At 41.9% G+C, this 21,005-nt stretch overlaps 2 protein-coding genes across 2 annotated transcripts; both read left to right on the plus strand.

Annotated features, from left to right (window-relative positions):
• The first annotated feature begins 1,415 nt into the window (after positions 1-1,415).
• iffo1b (intermediate filament family orphan 1b) lies at positions 1,416-11,724 on the plus strand. Its single transcript, XM_070835470.1, has 10 exons — positions 1,416-2,474; positions 5,525-5,585; positions 7,631-7,726; positions 8,167-8,307; positions 8,455-8,639; positions 8,743-8,869; positions 9,899-9,904; positions 10,360-10,449; positions 10,739-10,869; positions 11,505-11,724. The coding sequence occupies exons 1-10, from the start codon at positions 1,498-1,500 to the stop codon at positions 11,602-11,604; spliced, it is 1,914 nt and encodes a 637-aa protein (XP_070691571.1). The 5' UTR covers positions 1,416-1,497; the 3' UTR covers positions 11,605-11,724.
• A 4,088-nt stretch (positions 11,725-15,812) lies between these two features.
• LOC139205303 (tumor necrosis factor receptor superfamily member 1A) lies at positions 15,813-20,948 on the plus strand. The gene is made up of 11 exons (XM_070835471.1): positions 15,813-15,924; positions 16,098-16,167; positions 16,565-16,607; positions 16,948-17,058; positions 17,246-17,389; positions 18,276-18,372; positions 18,597-18,649; positions 19,504-19,620; positions 19,866-19,888; positions 19,983-20,088; positions 20,274-20,948. The coding sequence occupies exons 2-11, from the start codon at positions 16,099-16,101 to the stop codon at positions 20,543-20,545; spliced, it is 1,035 nt and encodes a 344-aa protein (XP_070691572.1). The 5' UTR covers positions 15,813-15,924; position 16,098; the 3' UTR covers positions 20,546-20,948.
• Positions 20,949-21,005: the final 57 nt, after the last annotated feature.

Consider the following 21,005-nt stretch of genomic DNA (forward strand, 5'->3'; position numbering starts at 1 on the left):
TTCTTGTGCAGGTCTAGCACTGGATAACAATAAAAAAAAACATGTATTTATGCTCAAACAAAACAATTAGTGTCATTCATACGAAAATGTGAAACAGATAAATGTGGTTTTGGTTGCAACATTGTCCTGCTGTGAAGGACCGTTAACCTCCCAGTCCTCCACTCTTGTTCCTGTGCTTGGATACAGCCTGGCCTCAGGTTTGCTGTGTGCTAATTCAATTAAACACAAAGTACTTACAGAATGTGCAACACATGAGCACAGCGGTCTGGTCTTAAAGGAGTAGTTCCACACTTTGGGAGATTTGAGCTTTCTGGGAGATTTGGATGAGCAGTTGCCAGGCAACCAGTGGAGACTCCAGGAAGTAAACTACTGCTCCGCGCCCAGAAATAGTCCGGTGGCCCAGAGCATAATCCTCCTGTAAAAGGTGGCATTTTTATAATTCTTTGAGTACGGATTAAACAAACCAGATATAAGGTGCTAATCATTGATCTTATTAGTGAGCTGCTGGTAGGAGGATTTTATTGACTTTGGACAGAGTCAGGCTAGCTGTTTAACTGTTAAGCTAGTTTATGCTAAACCAAGCTAACCGGCTGCTGGCTGTAGCTTTTATCACACAGAAATGAGAGGTATTGATCTTCACAACAAGCTAACTCTGCACCAGAGGCCGTTTAACCGTATTTTCTAAAATGTCAAACTACATCTTGATGAGGGAACAAGACACGGCCTCGAGTTTGGCTCTGTTTTATCGTCTCAGTTAGCTAATACTGTGCTTTAGTCGTGCAAAAGACCCGACTAGTGTTTCTCTAACTCCCACAAACCAGTTGTCACACACACGCTGTCAGCTGGTTAGAGGGCCCTTGTAGGATCCTGTGTTCTGGGGCAGGAATGGGGATTTTATGGAGATGGAGGATTTATTATATTATTTTTTTGTGTGTGTGTTTATCATTCACGTTTGGCTCCCGGTTTCTCCAGATCTGGATTCTTTCTGGTGCAAAATAAAGGTGAAGCAGGTAACAGTGCCTTGTTCGGTGTTGTGTCCCACAGTAAACCATTGCTCTGCTCCAGTATTTACGGTAGGCGTGCTCCTCCAATCCCGCAGCACTTGCTGCTGCCTGCGGTCACATCTTGTTGCCAGAACTTCAGCGCAGCTGAGACACTGGATTTCTTTGTTATTCATTCACGCTCTGCGTCTTTTTCTCCCTTTAATTACGCTTCTTTTGCAAAATACCGCACCGAGGCGCAGGCTCCAGTGTTGCCGCAGTTCGCTGCCCATTTTGAGTCGCTTTTTGCTGTTTAGTTGCGGTCGGCGGAGCCCTGATCCACCAGCCGACGTTAAGACCTCTCAGCTTTAAGGATAAGATTCTTTTTTAGGGACGATTATATAATCAGGTGGATACCGGCGTTCTGTGCGCACGTCTTTCTGGTACGTTTAGCAGCTATTTTCCATTTATCCAGATTTTGCTTTCTGTTGTAGAGAGATCATTCCCGTCCGTGTTCATGCCAGATCTGCAGCGCTTTAGTTTTCCATACCATAGCATGAATCCTTTGTTGGGGGCCAATACGCATCTCCAACAGCATCCTCAGCAGAGCCAAGCACCCGGACACCCGGACTCTCCCTCAGGCCTCCTCCCCGACGCCGTTTTCAGCGGACACGACCCGACGTCCTTTCTGCTGGGTGAGCAACCCGGCCCGGGGCCTGATCAGGCGGGGCCTGACTTCACCGCACCCTCCCAGACCTCACCTCACCTCCACCACAGCCACAGCACCCACTACCAGCACCGCACAGTGCCGCATCCCCCCGCAGCCATGGCTCTCAGAAACGACTTGGGATCCAACATCAGCGTCCTCAAAACCCTCAATCTGAGGTTCAGATGCTTTTTGGCCAAAGTGCACGAATTGGAGCGCAGAAATAAGATTTTAGAGAAGCAGCTGCAACAGGCGCTTGATGCCAACAAGGGATGTCAAGGTGGATGCTGTGAGAACAGGGGGCACACCCAGGAGGCAGGTGTGCAGACCGGATTTGTTGGGACCATACCGCTCAGGCCTGGCTCCCTTCCCTTCCACAACACCAACAACTCAGCCAGGAGGCCTACAACACTGTTCACAACAGCCCTCCCATCTGCAGCCACTGAAAACTCCAGCTCAGCCCAAACAAACACCACTTGCAACCCGGTCATCACCATCAGCCAGTCCTCTCCCTGTGTCGACTCCCCTGGCTTTGGCTCTAAAACTGTCCCCAACGCTGGCCAGGGGGGCTCCACCAACCCTCCTCCACGGTTCCTCCCGGGAACCATCTGGTCCTACAATCACACCCGCAAGTTCGGCCCCGGTGCGGAGCGCCTGACCAGCCCAGGAGTGTCCTGGATGCACCCTGATGGAGTCGGGGTCCAGATTGACACCATCACCCCTGAGATCAGGGCCCTGTATAATGTCCTGGCCAAAGTGAAGAGGGAGAGAGATGAGTACAAACGCAGGTAAATGGAGTGAATCCCTTTTATTACACTTGTAACAGGCTTACATTTGCATTTCCACAGAGCATGGCGTTGTCCTGTAGTTTCTTTAAGTGTGTGTAATTGCTTTACTTTGGAGGAGTGAGCAGGGCTGTAAAGCAGCTGCAGACCAGCTGTCTCCAACAGAAGCAGAGTCAGCACAAAGCCTCTCCATCCATCACCTCCAGCCTGACCCTGCATCCACTTCATGTCTGACCACAGAGGCAGGTGCTGCTGCTACAAATACACCCAAAAATTAACACGTCACAAGCTAAATATAAAGAAGAATGAAGGTCAGAGCTTAGTGGGGATGTGCAAAGATCAGGCTTCAGAGCTCACGGGATGTTGACTCACACATGGGTGACTTAGTTTACAGGAATATCAGGGGAAAATCAGCTGAAGTACAGCTCATGTTGATTGTCTGGCAGATTTTTATTCAGTGAAACTAAGCAAGACTCTCAGGATGGCAGACGTAACCTAAAGACAAACTCTAGTCCAGTTAGGCTGTTCTGAATATTAAACAAACCCTGTGATGGTTTAACACAACCCAAAGTGGCTGTACAGGCTGTAAAGCCATACAATAAAAATGACCAAACTGCCACTGGTTCTTGCTTCTCAAAAAATAAGATGTTTTGTTGTTGTGTTTCATACGACAATGAATTGATAATTTTTGTTTTTTTCGTTTTTTGGATGTGGAAATTGTGATTGGTATTTTGATGTGATTTTATAGACTAATTGATTAATAAAGAACATAATTTGAAGATAAATTGACAATTAAAATAATTGTCAGTTGCTGCCCAAGGATCATGCAGCATCTCAACCAAAAACAAAACCCACAGTCACTTATTTATCGTCAGTGTACCAGATGACAATATTTCACCCACTGACATCACCAACTCAAAACTTGATGCTCTGATTTCCATTTTAGGGAGACAGCTGTCTCGGCTGCAGACAACTTAAACAGCACAATGTGACCTCTCTTTCAGGACAGGCTGTCCCTTTTAAATTCTCCAGAAAAAATAGCCCAGATCTCACAATCTCTATTGTGAATTTAAAGGACATATGACAGTTGTGGATTACGTATTATCTGTCCTGGGTGAACTAGAGTGGCCCCCATGTTCCAGCACATTCATTGTTGAATTCCCCCTTATTATGTCCAAATGAACAGCCATGCATTCTCCACAGAGGAGATCTGACCACAGTATAGTGGGCTCTTTGTGAATGAAGGAGAGGGACGGCTCTAACTGCCCAAGATTGTGTGACATCAGACACACAATTTAATTGTATGTAGAGACTTTAGATGGATGATTCACTGACCTCTTGTGCAGAAAGTTGTCTTGTTTGTTTTACTGCCTGTGAAGGTGTGTGACACCCCCTGTCCCAACCAGTTTCTTTTCAGCCTTCTGTAAAGGGTCTGGCCTGTTTCTCACCCTCTGTGAACTCACTCCAGGTATCAGCTTACCTCGGGACAATAAGGACATTAAAGCCTGGCTCTCCAATTGAAACTCACTCCTTCAGATTATTGGCCATTACAGTGCAGTCAAATCTTTATAAGAGATCCCAGTTTAATAATGAAATGTCTGCTGTTGCCCCTGTGATTCATTATCTAGAACCTAAACTCTAAAATCTATGAATTCATTTATTTTGAAGATTTTGATTTTGCTTCTTTTTTTCAAACCCTTCTTTACCCTCCTCTTGCCCTATTTTCCGTTCTGTTTTTTTCTTTTATTCAAGGGCATCTCATCTTCCTCCCCCTTTAACTTCTATCCCTGCCCCTCACTCCCCCTCTCTGTTCACCACACTTTCATATTCTCTTTCTCATGTAAACCTCACACTGCCCCACGCACTGAACACTTCCTCTCCATCTCTCATGCTCTCTTCTCTCCCACTGCACACCCCCCTCTCCACACACCACATTGTATCTGCAATGCAGCATGCACTGCAAGCTGTAAGTGCTGGATGGGGGCTTGGCTTGCAGAAGGAGGCACTTCTCTGCTTTTCTCACCTTACTGATCAAACAAGCATCCTCTTTGACAACAGCGACTCCTGTTTCATGACTCAGTTTCTTTCAGATTTAGAATTCCCTATGGGTCTTAGTGTGCTGCAGCATTCTGCATTTCAAACAGCATTTATATAAGTGGCTACAGACTCTGCAGTGAGTGGATTTCCCCTGGGCACGTGCGTTGTGTGAAGGCACAGAATCTGAGATCATATGCAAGATCTCTGCTCAGGCTTTTAGATATATTAAAGTTCAGATTCATGGGCCAGTCATCAGAGCTGGACGGTAGCAAACGATTAATTAATTCACCAGTGATTGAATGACTCACTCACTCACTTTTCCCATTTAGACCTGGTTGTTGTTTTATTTTGTATCCGGATTTGTATCCTAATACAATTTAACTAAGCAGCATTTACATTTTATATAGATGCAAACATGCTGCCAACCAATTTATCCTTTTGTAAATGATGGTAGCTGTTCCCAAAATTGCAGTTTTATAGGGTAATTTAAAAGACTCACCAAAATGCATCGTGTATATACTCCGAGATCTCACGACTGTGTTCAATACATTTCCTTTCTCATAAAACATTTGACAAGCTGATTCTTGAAATATTTAAAATCCAGAATAGTTTGCATTCATGCTTTCTCGTCTTTGCTGGCGAATTGCTGCACATCTTAGCATGTTACCGCCACTAAATCAGTGGACTAGTGTAAAACCATTGGCGGGAATGTGAGTTGTGCACAAGTGCATGCACAGGATAACCAAAATGGGGACCCACTCATGGGAAAAAAAAAAAAGGTTCCATAGCACAAGTGGAGGTCAAAAACTCCACAGGGAACCTTTAAGTGAGTTAAGTGGGGGGAAACATAGATTGGTGGTTTGGCAAGACTGATGCATTTTTCTGCACACATCTGTCTGCATAATAACAGGTGCAAAGCATGGCCTGTATGCTCTTTGTCTATCTTTGTTCTGCTCCCTATTTCCACTAAGACACTGACTAAAAGATTGTGTACTTCTTATATCTGTGTCTCATAGATGGGAAGAAGAATACACCATGAGGATGGATCTGCAACAGAAAATTGCAGACCTGCAAGAGGTAACATTAAGATAAGATAAGGTATTCCATTATTATAAAAAAAGTATTAGTCCCATGACAGGGGGACAAATTTACAACGTTACAGCAAACGGGGAGATATAAAAAAGATATGTACAGTTTAGAAGTATAAAATAGGGGGAATGTAAAAAAAGAAAGAAGGGGAAGATATTAAATTGCATGTTGTGAAGTGGGGTAAAAAGATGAATAAATATCTTGCACAGAGTGAGGTTGTTGTGAATAAATATATTGCACATTGGTGTACATTATAGTGCCGTTATTGTCAGTTTCATGGCTTAGCTAAACTGAAAATACCATGAACACACCTGTGTGCTTTCCTGGCCTGTCGACAGTAACTCCAGACCCCGAACCACTGAGTGTCTGCAGTTAAATAGCTGACTATTACTGATAACATCAGGGAATTGAGTTAGTTAAAATACAGAATATTCTCCAGCTGATACCGTGGCAGGCAGTAAGCTCTCTCTCTGCTGGCGCTGATCGTTTCCTTTGAGCAACATGTATCGCTACTACATTAGTCAGATTAGTCCTGACTCATTCAAAGCTGCTAATTAGTCTTTTTCTTTTTCAAAACATTATTCTTTTTGGCCTTTTAGCCTTGATGCGACAATTGCTTTTGAAGAGCAGACAGGAAACTTAGTGGTGACATGCAATAAAGGTCACGAGCTGGAAATGAAGTGACAACGTGACCATGTGGCAGCGTGTGGAGTAACTGTCACCTGCTGAAGTATCTGCAGCTAAGTCTTTAGAGACTCACTGGTTTGTTGATTTCCTTTATATGTGTGTGTGTGTGGGGGGGTGGGTAGGTGTGCGCACGTGTGTCCCACATATTTGTGTGCTTTCACACGCAGGTGTCATTGCCAGGAATATGAACCTAACCACAGTTAGTAGCCAACACTATGTGATCAGGAAACATAAGACATAAGAGGTTTTATTGTCATTGTACAACTGTTAACAGCATACAACGAAATTACGTTGGTACGCCCGGACAAGTCTAAAGATTAAAATATATATGTGTGTGTGTGTGTGTGTGTGTGTGTGTATATATGTATATATATATACATATATATATATATATATATATATATATATCAATAACAAAGAATTACAACAATCTTAAACAATCTTGAACAAAGAACAAAGAAATTAACAAAAATAGATAACAATTGGCTGCAAATATTCACATTCAAAGGGTAGGTGGTGTTAGTGCAAATATAGATAGATATGGGTGTGAGTGAGGCTGGGTGTGGGATGTGGTGGTGGTGGTGGTGGCGGTGGTGGTGGTGGTGGTGGTGGCGGTGGTGGTGGGGGGCTATAGTGTGTTTAGTAGTTTGACACCTGTGGGGAAAAAGCTGTTTTTCAGCCTAGTGGTGCAGGCCTGAATTGTCCTGAATCTCCTGCCAGAGGGAAGGAGCCTGAAGAGGTGGTGGGCAGGGTGGGTCGTGTCTCGGGTGATGTTCCTGGTCCATGCTCTCCACCGTGCACCGGTAGAAGTTGGTGAGGAGGTTCCGCGGTAGACCAGCCTTCCTCAGTTTCCTCAGGAAGTAGAGGCGTTGTTGTGCTCTGCTGGTGACGTGGGAGGTGTGTGTGCTCCAGGAGAGGTTCTTGGGGATGTGAACCCCCAGAAACTTAAAGGTGGGGACTCTCTCCACAGCCTCTCCGTTGATGGTCATAGAAGCAGTGGCCGTCCTCCTGGACCTCCACAACCACAAGCAGAAAAACAACAACACCATTCGAGACTGGAAAGAGCCTGACATTTTAGCACACATGAATAAGTCAGCAGCTAGAAGACAGAATCACGATGCCATCACACATATCTAGAGCTCCCCAGAGGAGATCATGCATTTAGGATTTACAATGTTTTTGTTTGCTTTGCTTGCATAGGCTTTTATATTTCTGATGACCTCTGCTTGCATAATGTAACCTGTGATTTCCAGTAAAGACAGACGTGTTGGGTCTGGCCACTCTGTCTTTGTGGGCATTTTATATGTATATGTGTGGGTTCTTCATGGCTTCCTTTATGTGTGCAGGACCTGCAGGAGAGTGAAGGCTGTCAGGACGAGCTGGCTCTCAGAGTTCAGCAGCTGAAGGCAGAGCTGGTTCTCTTCAAAGGCCTCATGAGCAATGTGAGCGCAGACAACCTGTACACTCAGCAGTAATCATACGTCTCCCCTTATCAGTGGATGGACTGTGGCATTCAACTATACTAAAATTATAGGTTGTACCTGAACACTGAGTGTGGTTAGGGTCACACACAACCAGTCATGTTTTCAGTGTCAATGGACCATTTCTCTGGCAGCTGTTTAGCTTACTCTAGCTTGTCTTTTTTAGCCAGTCCTTTAATTCATGAAGTTTGACCACTTAAGGCCTAGAAAAGGGCTGCAGAGCATGTAGTACTCAGTCTATTTATCAACATTTACACCTGCAGACTGTACAACTCAAAAGTTTTTCTTTTTAGCTGCTTATTGCGAATCTGCAAAGCATTAGTTATTCATTTATTCACATGTTCACATTAATGAAGCAGTAGATGGAAGCATTTTTCTGGTTCTCTCCACCCTCTCTGTAGAACTTGTCAGACTTGGACAGTAAGATCCAGGAGAAAGCCATGAAGGTGGACATGGACATCTGCCGCAGGATCGATATCACCGCTCGCCTGTGTGACGTAGCTCAGCAGAGGAACTGTGAAGACGTGATCCAGATGTACCAGGTACCAGGACTTCAAACTGACCAGTTAATGCTCTTATCACCTGGCTCCTTCATTTGTTCATTTCCCATGTGTAATCAAACACAATGGAGCTAAGTTTTGTCCTGTATGTTGATAGTGGTGGTCTGAATCCTGATTATGTCCCTGCAGGTTCCTAACAACCAACCGTCCCTAAACTGCCGTCGGAAACAAACCCCTCTGTCTTTCAACGGGAGCGAGTGTGACGAACCTGTCAGCACCTCTGAGAGCGATGGAGGCGTTGTCAAAGACGAAGAGCACTGTGGCTCATCGGCCAATCAGATCAATGAGGAGATGCAGAGGATGCTGAACCAACTGTGAGTGGTCTGACTTATATGATGAGTTTAACGTTAGTGCCCTTCAGTCTTACACTTTCACTAAATATTTTTCAATGTGTGCGCATTTATGATTTTATTTTAGGCGGGAATGTGAATTTGAGGATGATTGTGACAGCCTGGCCTGGGAGGAGACCGAGGAGACGCTGCTTCTTTGGGAGGACTTCCCAGGATGCACTCTGCCTCCTGACCCCACCCACCCACCAGGAGAGGTAGACTATGGCTACTTGACTTTTTTCAATGAGGTCTCTGAGTTTTGGATTCAAGGAAAAGGCTAAGACTTAACTACAGTGGATGGACCAAACAAAGGCAGCACCTTACAACACAATGCAATCCAATACAACAACCCTGGCTGCAACATGTGCCAACTTTGTAGGGCTTGTAATGCTCAAAACGCTGCTCAAAGTACAGCTCTGAGAGAGGTACTGATTCAGCTCTGTGGTCTTTTTTTGAGGATGTATTGATTTGCATGACTGTGTCCACACATACAGGAGCCTGATAAAAACTCCAAGGTGTTTCACTTGTCTGTATGTACTCAAGTGTCTAACAAACGACCTAACTAACATAACTGATATTTGTAATTGGATTACAGCCAGACTGTATGTATGGATGCAATTTCAGTTAGAATATAAAGTAGCAGTCTCGAAGATCTCCATTTTGTTCTCTTTGGTGATAGGTGGGGTCAGCTTTGACTGTTATCATCTTCATTTTAACATCACATTTGTCTCTTTTTCTTTAAATTTGGACTTGTTTTTAAAGCTCCACAGTTTGTAGTCATCGATCATTCTTTGTTCGGCCACAATAACAGTTTGCTCGCAACGCCAGCAGAGACCAGTAAAAACAGTACGTCACTTCCACCTACCCTCAGTGGAGGACCAACCACTGCTGACCCTTTCTATGGGAATGTCGCCACTGAAATGTTCGAAATACCAAAGAATACTGCAAATATAAGGGCTTTCATGAGGAAGGCCATTGGCTCAGTCACCAGCGATAGACAGTGACTTAACACCTTTGATTAACTAAAGATCTTTGGGATTATGATTTAAAGCTTGTAAGGGCCACCTTTACTCAGATCTGGTTTTGAATATGTTAGCAGTCAAAATGGAAATCAGTTTATGTACTCTCTGGCATTACAAGCTAATTAAAAATGTATGTGCTGTACGTGTATTGAAATTGTTGGTTCAGATTTTCAAGGAAGCTTTTGAAGTTCTGACGTCACGAGTGAAGTTTTACGTGCGCAGCAGCAGGTTGGTATCATGGTTGATACAGTTTTGTTTGAGGCAGTGATTCAGCCGCACTGACCTTCACTGCTCTACTGTGGTTGGACCGGTTCAGGACAAAACACTGAACACGCACACACTTACACACACGCTCGGACAACTGCAGCGTCTGGCTTGTATTGGTGTACAGTGTGTTTGTTTCCAAGAAATGCATGTAGGTATTTGTTTTCGCTCACCGGCTGCATGGGATTTGAACAGTCTGCTGTCCATTTGAAGGGAAGAGCTGCATTAGTCAGTGAAATTTGAGCTGATGGGAGCACAAAGCCAGCTGTGCTTTAATAGTCGTGTAACTTCACTTTGTGTCTGATGGTGTGACGATGAGCTCACAAACACATGTTCTGTTTACTGTGAAATGACACTACATTTTATCACATGTATGCCTAAATGCGGACACACTGCTATTCTCTCTTTGTCTCTACCAGGAGGACTGTCTGGAAAAGGTGATTAATGATACAGAATGTCTATTCAAGTCCCGAGAGAAGGAATACCAAGAGACAATCGACCAGATTGAGGTCAGACTGTGGTTTAAAGTTTCAAATATGTTAAATAATTTCCCTGCTCATATATGTTGTATCCCAATACCACAGCTGTCTTATGCATGTGCCTGAGCTTTGTGCAGTGACCTGCAAATACACAAAAGATGATCTACATAATGACTCAGCATTAAGTGATACAGTTACATCGTGTTGCTTTGATGTTTATCCCTCCTGTCCCTTCTCGCTGTATTTTATTGTACTATATGTTTTCTTTTGATCTCTCTTATGTGTAATTAAACATTTCTTTTCTGACTTTCTGACTCAGCTGGAACTGGCCACAGCAAAGAGTGACATGAACCGACACCTGCACGAGTACATGGAGATGTGCTCGATGAAGAGAGGCCTAGATGTTCAGATGGAGACCTGCAGGAGACTCATCACGCAGAGCGGAGACAGGTGACACATTAATTCAAGCTTTCAGTCTACAATGTTTATCTGCTAGACCTTCTTTTGGAAATTGTACAGGTCTCTACAGTAACACTTTAATTAATATTTTTAAATATATTTAATAAGTGGTATATAACTTAATACAATATGGTTGTGTGCAGCAGTGATGATATATTTATGTATTTATGGGTGCCCACAGGAGGAGTTGTAGTTGTTGACACCTACATGAATTAACACTTAAATCTGCTAACAACTACTTTATGTTATTTGTTTATTATTGAGAACTTGACTCATATATGTCGAATTATAAGCTTGCCTATGAACTAATGTGACAGTTATTGGTGATTAGCTGTCCTGCTGTGCACTGAATAAAAGACTTGCTTGTCAGTAGTTCTTGAAAATGTACCAAATGGTCACTTTTTCTCCTCTTCTCTTCCTTTGCTTCATACCAGTTTTTTCAAAAACTTTTTTTTAACCAGTACCGTCCTTGCATTTACTTTATACATCATTCTTCTATGAAATTTATAATAGTCAATAGTTACTTTTGTTAATTGTTAGTTAATCGTTCTTTTTCCTGTGCCCCATAAAAGAGAAATGAAAATAGCACCTGGAGAATGTGTTAAATGTTTGCATTTCTCTCACAGTAACTCTGCAGCGCCTGCGTCCGCTGAGGACAGCGACCAGAGGGAGAGCGACAGGTCCACAGCATCTCCACCTTCCTCCTCGAGCGCTGGGAGATCTTGACACATCCTCACCCCGGCAGCAATGGGGGCTGTGGTCATGTGACCTCCACTGCAGCACCACACCGAGGCAATACACACCTGTAACTATGGCAACACCGTGTTTACATATGAACGTCTTCATTTACAGAGTCACTTTGTTTATTCCTCCTGCTGTCCATGCAATTCAGCTTTGGTCTTAGGAGACTTCGAGCACTGAAACTGTGATTGTGTAGCAGAGCTGGATTTTTGTCATTGCTACTCCGTGCAGACGTCAGTGCCCTGCAGAGGGGAGAGGTCTTCATGTAGCTCGACCTTGTCATCATGTATTTGACAGCTGTAGGTAAGAAAGTGGGTCTTGATAATGGATTGTCCTGTGAAGATTCAGAAGGTTGCAGATCCTGAATTTATTGTAATAACACAGGCTGATAGTGGTGTGGTGAGGCAGTGCAGTGCTGATGGCTACAGCAAAGCATAGCATGACTTATTCACTCCTTCACACAAGAAAAAACACTTCATCACCTGGGCACCTGAAGCTAATCAAGCAAATACCTGTTATGAGATCACTAGACCTTCATAAAGTCTGCTCACACAAATTTACAGACCGATAATTCACCTTCTACCAGTAAACACAGGGAGCGGGATAGTTTGAGCTTTAAAATACTGTAACAAAGGTGGTCCTGGAGTTGATTAAGTGTGTTTCTGAGTTTGCTGATGATAATGATTGAGTCTTTAAAGTCTAATAAGATGTCATGATTCAGCATTTTACTGCCTTGCAGCTGCAGATTCAGAGCTTGCCTTTTTATCAGTGTAGCAACATATTAAACCACAGGCAAAGCAAACCATAAGTCATAAATGAATCATTTATGAAACATTTGTGCTTTGTTCAGAAAAACCTAAACTGGGAAAACTATTTAAACAAATAGCTAAAGTATTAGCTGTGTGTATATTTGAGCAGCAGAGTTGTGTCTCTGAATGCCAACATGCCTCCTCCCTCTCGCTGATGTAGTGCCATCTGCCAGTGCTGTTGTGCTTGTGATTTTCTGGATCACCTAGGGGTAAATGCTGCATTAAATCTATCAGTAAATGGTCAAAATAGCTCATGAATATTTCCACTGCAGTTACAAAAACGTTAACAGTACTTAAAACGTTAAGCATAATGCTGGTACCAGCCTTAGGAAGAGCAAACCACGCTGACACCCCTCATACACAGAGAAATCTGGCCTATACAGGCACCAAGAGTAGAGGTTCATTTGGACTATAAGCAAGTAGAAGCATATAAAGCATATTTAAGGAATGTGAAAGGAATCTGAAATACATTGAACATCGCAGAGAAAACTGTTTTCGGTGTGTATTTTTTCTATTAATGGTGCTTCAGTAGAAACCTAAGTGAAGGATGTTCTCAGAGGGAAGCATGTTTGTTTTCAGCTTTAAATGTAGCCATAGTCTCCGTCTTGTGCAGTTCAAATTGAATCTGCACCCTCTTGAAGCTGATCTGGAGTCAGTGTTGGCTCTTCATTCTGCTCTCTCAGACAACAAAGGTAATGTATGATAAAGTGCACTGACAGCCAAGTGTCACGTAGCTGTTAAACATTAGTTTCAGCAGTAGTGCTTAGATTAGCGTAAGGTCCTGTGTTGTTCAAGCAGAGCGGCATGGACGGGCAGGATCACCTTAAGGTCAGTAAAAGAACATTAAGATGGTTAGAAATGAATTTAAGTTACCCGTTTAGTGCCAAAACAAAGTGGTCAGTTTGTAAATCAACAGGAAATAGCTGGAAAAGAAAAGAATGACTAAACATAGCTGCCGAAGCTATTTCACCAAGGTGCTTGATGTATATAACTAACTATTTTTGAGCCTGTAAACGTTTGCATATTGAAAGGAAGAGCAAAACAAAGATGTATATGAAACAATCAGCACTCTTACTTGTAAAACATGTAACGAAAATGTAAAAAAATTTCTTCTATTAATATTTCCTCATCTTTTACATGTTGCAGGTGTGGTATTAGAATATTAAATTAACACGAACACATACCTCATTTTTACTTTATTTTTGTTTTTCTGAGCACATTTAACCATGAACTTTAACACACTGCTGCAGTAAAACATATATTAGCATACTGCTGGAAATCATCACTGTCGGGGGACCACCCCCTACCATCTCTGCTCTGGTGTCTAAATATAGTCCTGGTTGTAGTTTCTTCTGTGTGGTTGAACCAGGTGAAATTTATTTCCTCTGCCTCTCACACTACAAGACTTTGTTTTGATGATACAGACAGTGGGAGGACTGATTTAAAGCTTATATACACTCATGCATGTGTGGCTGTTGGAATCAGCTGAATGCTCATCGCACTACTGTTTTAATACAGGAGGAGGATGTCGGAGATAAACTACGGGAGACATAAAACACACCATTTCCCTTTGTGTAGGTTTACTTTCACACACTGAGTGAGTCTCTATGTATGCATGTGCCAGTGTGTGTGTTTCTGGGCGTTATCTCTGTATAGCGAGTGTTTTTAAAAAGACTTTTAGCAGGGCTAATGTACAACATGAAGAAGAAGGAAACATAAGTCCAGACTCTATCTCTAAGCTGAGCAGTTTAACCTGGCAGGAGAGATTTGAGACTGAGATGTCTTTTGACAAAAATAATCTAAAAAGATTGTATCATTTTAAGTCAAATGACAATGGAGTTCTTTTTTCAATTGATACTTTCTCTTTATGAGTGTATGTGGTTGCTGAAAGTCAATTTAAAAATAACTCATGTTTGGAAAAAAAAAAATCTACTGAATTGCAAATGCTTTAGCAAAATGACTGTACAATGGCTTTGATAATATATGTGTAAAGGAAATATAGCTTTGAATAAATACTTGTGTTCAAAAGAAGAATGTAGACGCAACTGAAAAGAAACTTACAAAATGGAGATACAGTGACATGATTGCTCCATTTAGCTCCTCAGTGGAAATGATGGCGGTTACTGACAAAAAAGGGTGTTTTTTGTCACCTCTTTCATGACTTTACAGAGGAGAACGACTCGAAATGTTTTGATTCAGTTTGTGTCGCTTAAGAATGTGATGATAGCCATGAGTAGAGACTGAGTGCTCCTGATGTGTGACTATGCAGCTTTAAACATCAGGACAGTAATTTAGGCTACAAAAGCTTCACTGCAGAGCTACAGTATGTAATGTATCAGAGCGACTGAAAGAATAAAAGATACAACTGAGCAACGACATCATGTGTGATTATTTGTAAAACACAAAACCACACGTGTCTCCATTCAGCCTCGTCTGTCTCAAAATTAAAGGCTCAGATCACTCAAATTATTAAAAACAATTGGAGGTGAATGGGATTTCTTGTTCTCGTAGCATTACGTTTACACACACAAGAAAAAGCAAATTAGAGAAAATCTCCCCAAATAAGATCAAAAGTTGTGCAGCAAACGTATGTTTTTCTTCTTGCCTTTCTCACTAATCATCTCACGACCACTCAGATTTATTTTTTGACACTTTGAGGGGGTCTGACCTCTAGAATTGACTGGACTGAACCACCTGACCTGACTATGAAATAAAACTAGGTCCACCTTGACCAGTTACAATATAATAATATATCAGTCACCGGTTCGATTCTCCTGCTGGACTTTTACTCTGACACTCAAGGTATATTTAGCTGTTAACACAAGTAGGATTTTGAATTTCTTAACTTTAGCTTTCAGCTGAGTATTTTTACATTAATGTATTGGTGCTTTTGCTTAAATGAGGGGTCTCAGTATTTCTCCCACCACTGACTACCTGCAAGGTTAGACACCACAAGGAATAAGTGAGTGTCTTTATTTTTATCTATTCAATTTATTTTGGGTAAACTGATCCATTTAATTGTCCTTCAGATCCCATTATACATTAATAATAATTTCCCTCCTCTTCATCTCAAGAAAACTTACAATGTGTAGAAAAACAAAACAATTTCAGTCTAACATTAAAAAAAAGAAAAATCACAAATGAAATCCCCATCAAAAAAGATCTGCTCCTCCGTCATGCTGTTGGGCCAAGCTATCTGCACAGACAGTCCTTTGATTCAGTCTTTGTCAGATCTGACAGTTTGCACAGAAAATGGTGAGGCTTTGAAGAAGAAACATTAGTCAGAGTGAGGATGGGTCTGCGTGCAAGAGCTGAGCGTGTAAACAGGACTGCAGCAGACTGGTAGATCAGTGGGCGGGGGAGGCAGGAAGACAGGAAGATATCATCAGGTAAGGAAACAGTGACACAGAGGATGGGTAGAGTGAGTGAGGACAGAAAGAAAGTCACACCTTGAGGAAGTTAACAAAACAAAGAACATCTACGCATCGTATTAAAGGTAAAAATTCTTGTTTCTTTGTTAGATTTCCATTCTATTTCAAACTTGTTTATGATTTGAGGGATTTTGCCAGTGCACTAGACTTCACAGAAGGTGCTGTTCAGTGTGTTACTTTAGCTGACCACATGATATCTGCCCTTTATTTTAATATTCTCAGATTTTTTTCTCCGTAGGATGGGGCTTGTGCAATGTCTTGCGGCTGTCTTGATGTTATCTACTCAGTCAGGGTTGACCTTTCCACAGGTAACAATACCCTTTCTCTTCTTTTTATCTAATAGATAATTGTACAATCTCACAGGAAAAACCTAGCTCTCGTTTGCTTTTCAGGTGTTAGAAAAAACTGTCAAATGTATAAACCAATGTTTCCAAATCTTGGTTCTAGTCCAGGGAGCCCACTGCCCTGAGTGTTTAAGGTGTCTCCCTGCTCCGACACACCTGATTCAAGACTCTGCAGAAGCCTGAAAACGGCCCATTTTATTTAGGTGTGTCAGAGCAGGGAAACATCGAAAACATGAAGGGCAGTGAGCCTCCTGGACCAGGAAACAGTGGTATGAACATGCATATATGTGTGTGAACAACGTTAATCAGGACTTTTCTGGTGTGTAGTGATTTGTATCTAATTGTATTCATGTGCCAACAGGGGGACCAATATTACTCCAACAACTGTAAAATGTGCCCTGCAGGTGAGAGACGGGTGATATATGGTGTGAGCTTCTTAAAATCTGTACGTGTTTTTCTATACATTCCTCACTTAGCTTTGACTCACTTTTTAATGAATGAATCAGCAGTGGCTCATATTTGGAAATTACTATGAAGCACTGAGGCATACAGTGTCTATCTTTTTCTTTGTGTCTGTTTTTTTTCTTAGCATGTTTCTCTGTCTTGATGAAAAATGACGCACACTGTGCACTGAGTTTGTGGTGTACGACCACATCCTTCATTAATATGCACTCTGGGCTACCGTTTTCCGTCTGCTCTCCCTGTCATCCGGTTGTTCTCATTTGTTTCTTTCTGTTCTGTCAGGTGAGTATCTGAAGTCATGTATGGAGTGCAAGCCCTGCTCTACTGGAAGCTACACAGCTCAGCTGAACCGAGAAGACAGTTGCCTGCCCTGCTTCAGAGATTGCAGATCAGGTAAAGAAACTATGAGTCATTTCTACCTAGTTAACAGTTTCACCCATCTCTGTTAGGACTGTGATGTACCAGTGACCTTTGGGTTTCTGTAATAAACTGAAAATGTATTAATCTCATGCTGTTTGCATTTCTGGAAAATACATTTTGTGCGATTGAAATCCATAAAATCTGTTTCCCACTGTGTCAGAGTTACATCTCAAGGAGGTCCAACCATGCACCAGCACGTCTGATAAGAAGTGTGTTTGTGAGGCCGGTTTCAAATGCATTGACACGGTCCCGTTTTCAACAAACTGCAGAGAATGTGTCAAGATCCAGGAAATGACCATAACTGGTAAATACTGAGCAGCGCAGGCTTTCAATTCTGTCAGATTAGACAGATCTCAGCCAGCAGGGGGCCTCAGGATAAACAAAACACACTTCAGTAGTCTTCCCTGACTGTATGAGAATGACCAGTAATGATACCAAAGGCTATAAGTTAGTTATTCACACAGGTGACGGTCATAAAAAGTTATCAGGCCTGTGGTCTGAGCTCTGGGGGCTCCCCTCTTAGTGAGATGAATAATACTGTAAGAAATATTCAGATTTTTTTCTTGAACAGTAATACACAATGTGAAAATACACCATTACTACAAATAGTTCTATGTTAAATCTCACAAACAAACATGATAAAAAGTCCCATGTACATATTAAACATTTTTTAAATAATGAAAAATTGTGAATCCACAAATATAGAACAACTGAGACCAATGAAATGAAATTATTAATGAAATTATTATGCTTTCAGGTCAGTTTTAGGGTTAAATGTAGGTTGAGAAAAGTTAAAAACTCTCTTTAGATAATGTCAGTAGTGCACTGCAGTCAGGCTGGAACAAGACTACCTTTAAGTGACAGAAAAGCAGGTCTTTAAAGATGTGACTTTAAGGTATTTTTATTTGGTGGGACATTTTATGCCTTGATTATAGTTGACAGTAGAGAGATGACAGGAAATGAGAGAGAGAATTGGGAATTACATGCAACAAAGGCTCCTGACTGGACACTAACCAGTGCAGTTCATGGTCAGCGCCTCCACCACCACAGTCAAAACAACAGTGCCCATTTTGTCTCACTCCTGCTGATGTGTCAAACTTAGAGTTTGTTGTTTTTAGTCTGTGGACATTGACAGGGCATGTTTTTCCTCTGAAATCAGGAACTAAACATGCAATGTTTTTGTCCTCCAGAGGCAACTACCATTATCATAGGCAAAGATAAACACACGCCTTCCTCAGCTTCCTCAGGACACAGCAACACTACCGCTGAACCCTGCAGATTTCCCAAGTGAGTCATGGATTTTCTCTGATACTGTAAACAATAGATACCTCAGTTTTAAAAATCTCATTTCATATAACAAAAACTTAAAATACTCTGAGAGTTACAGTGTGTTACATTAAGATTAATACAGCATTTGGTACAGATGTTACAGGCTTTGTATTGTCGATGTTCATGGGTTCACATATTTGAGATGCTTGAGATATTAAACACTTCACCCTTATCTCTCACAGATGTGTCTCTCAGCCTGGTCCACAAGCAGGAAATGGTACACATCTCATAACAGGTGAGTGTGTGAGTGTGATAAGATTATGTTGCGATTAAACAATATTTTCAATTGGTTTTAACTGTTTTGAGACACAAGGAACAATTTTTAGCCATCTCAGCTTTAGGAATAGCAATACCGGTCATTCCAGACTGAAATATCCTAAATGTCACATGGATTACTGTGACATTCATGATCACCAGAGGATGAATCCCTCTGACTCAGGCAATCCCTTGACATTTTTGGCTTTTAGTGAAATATTTAGACAACTACTGGGTGGAATGCCCTTAAATTTATCCAGTCGTTCACCCATTCGTACACTGATGGTATCTTCAACACGTGAACTGGAGGGGCCAGTGTTCGAACTGCCAGTCTTTCAATTAGTGGACCACCAGCTCCACAGTCCAAAGTTTATACATAATCTGTGAAATATTCCCACATCTATTGGCACAACATTTAGAACACACATTAATGGTTCCCAGAGGATGAATCCCTCTGACTTTGGTGATCTTCTGACTTTTCCTTCTGGCACTACCAAGTTTTGTCTCCACCACTATAGGATGGATTTTTAGTTCAGATATTCATGTACTGCTGAGGACCAGCTTTGCCTCTTGCACCATCACCAGGTCAAAATTCGTAATTATTTAGTAATTAGTTCATGACTAAATACCTGCATTCCCATCAGCCTTAGCTGTACTTTGTGATTAGTGACAACTAGCAAATGTTAGCATGCTAACAGGCTACATTGGTGGACCTGGTATATATGAACTGCTGCACATCAGCATGTTATTATTGTCATTTGTAGTATGTGAGCATTTTGGCTATAAGCAGTGGCTGCATGGTTGCAGACTCTCAGCCTTGTTTCTTTCTCTCAGAAAAGCCGAGCAGTCGGCAGGCAGCCATCTTCTGTCCACTGGTTGTCATGGGATGCATTGCACTTGTGATCCTGTTCTTCGTTCGTTGCTCGAGAAATGAGTCATCTTTCAAGCAAGGTAAGATGGTTTGTACCTCCAGGACAGATTTAGTTCCTGGTGTCTCTGTTTAATCAATCCAACCCGTGAACTTGATGATCACATCTCTTCTGTGAAACTATGTCAGTTTACTAAAAACCTTTAGAAATGTGTCATTAGCCTCGCACATATTAGTTGGTTAGTTCCTATGTAAATGTTGATTCATCATTCACAGACACTTGTGAAGAATCTTTCTATTATTCATTTATGCATCTACTGTTTTCCAGCTATTGAAAAGCTATGCAATGAGGTAAGAAGCTAATGTCAATGCTTCATGTGTACCTTCAGATATGGCATCATTCCTCTTTTGCCTGACTCACACTAACTGACACGTTCTTCTTTAGGGATGCAAAGATGGTTCTCACAAGCCGAAGGAACCAGCTCATCAGTTCCCCAGAGACTCATTCAGTGCGAAGCAGCAGCCATCGCCCCTTTCAGCGGCCAATCTGGGTACTGATGAGTAAAATGAAGACTTTCATTTTTGACTCAGTTTGTAAAATGTAAAAGATGCAGCTGTGTTACTGTTATGAGTCTGAGTTGTACCCATTTGTCCTGCTCTGTAGACTGTATGTCAATGCACGGTTCAATTAAAACATTCCTTGAAGTGCACTCTTTGCTTGTTTTTGTCTCTGTAGGTCCGGTCCATGTCCACAATCCGGGGACAGTCATCTTTAGCCTGCTCAGTCAGTTTACAGGCCAAGTTGGTCCGACAATTGAAGGTGTGAAGACGGCAGAGAGAGGAAATAGTGAAGAGGAAGATGAGAGAGACTGTCCAGTGTTTCATTCCACATCCTCTCCCAGTATTCATCTCTCTGAGCAGGAGAGGAGCGGAGAGATTGACAGCATTTTCTTTCCCTCCCAGGAGGAGGGGAAGGACTGCCACGTGTCCAAAGAGGAGGCGTTATGATGCATCGTGAATACCTCTGAAGATTTTTGTTGGTGGTTGTGACCGCTGAAGTCCAGATCTTAAAAAGATTGTTTTAAAGAAAAGAACCGAAAAACTGTGAAACCACAGATTATTGTGGAGCAGATTCATCTTTCTCTGGCAAACAGCGACTCTCAGTGCTCTGCAGAAACGTTTTTGTCTGCAGGTTTTGGGAAAACTTGCACACCAGAGACTTGAACTCTGGGAAGAACAGCTGAAAGGAGATCTCCTTTGTAAGTTATAATTCAAAATGGAAATAGTAAGCTCTGTCAGATCTTTATAAGGTATTTGACCTGAATGTTACTGTGTGACATAAATATAAGGCATTTTGCTTACAATAAAACTTTATTTTGAATAAAAATCTAAGATGTATGCAATTTTAAAAACATTCTCATGTTATGAATAATCTGATGTCAGCAAAAAGTCTATTTAAATATACACG

Source organism: Pempheris klunzingeri, chromosome 8 (assembly GCF_042242105.1).
Source record: "Pempheris klunzingeri isolate RE-2024b chromosome 8, fPemKlu1.hap1, whole genome shotgun sequence".
Lineage (NCBI taxonomy): Eukaryota > Metazoa > Chordata > Actinopteri > Acropomatiformes > Pempheridae > Pempheris > Pempheris klunzingeri.

Coding starts and splice junctions, on each gene's coding strand:
- iffo1b (XM_070835470.1), top strand. CDS start 1,498: ATGCCAGATCTGCAGCGCTTTAGTTTTCCATACCATAGCATGAATCCT. Junction 5,586..7,630: donor AAATTGCAGACCTGCAAGAG/GTAACATTAAGA, acceptor TTATGTGTGCAG/GACCTGCAGGAGAGTGAAGG. Junction 10,870..11,504: donor ATCACGCAGAGCGGAGACAG/GTGACACATTAA, acceptor TTTCTCTCACAG/TAACTCTGCAGCGCCTGCGT.
- LOC139205303 (XM_070835471.1), top strand. CDS start 16,099: ATGGGGCTTGTGCAATGTCTTGCGGCTGTCTTGATGTTATCTACTCAG. Junction 17,059..17,245: donor CTTCAGAGATTGCAGATCAG/GTAAAGAAACTA, acceptor CCACTGTGTCAG/AGTTACATCTCAAGGAGGTC. Junction 19,889..19,982: donor TTGAAAAGCTATGCAATGAG/GTAAGAAGCTAA, acceptor GTTCTTCTTTAG/GGATGCAAAGATGGTTCTCA.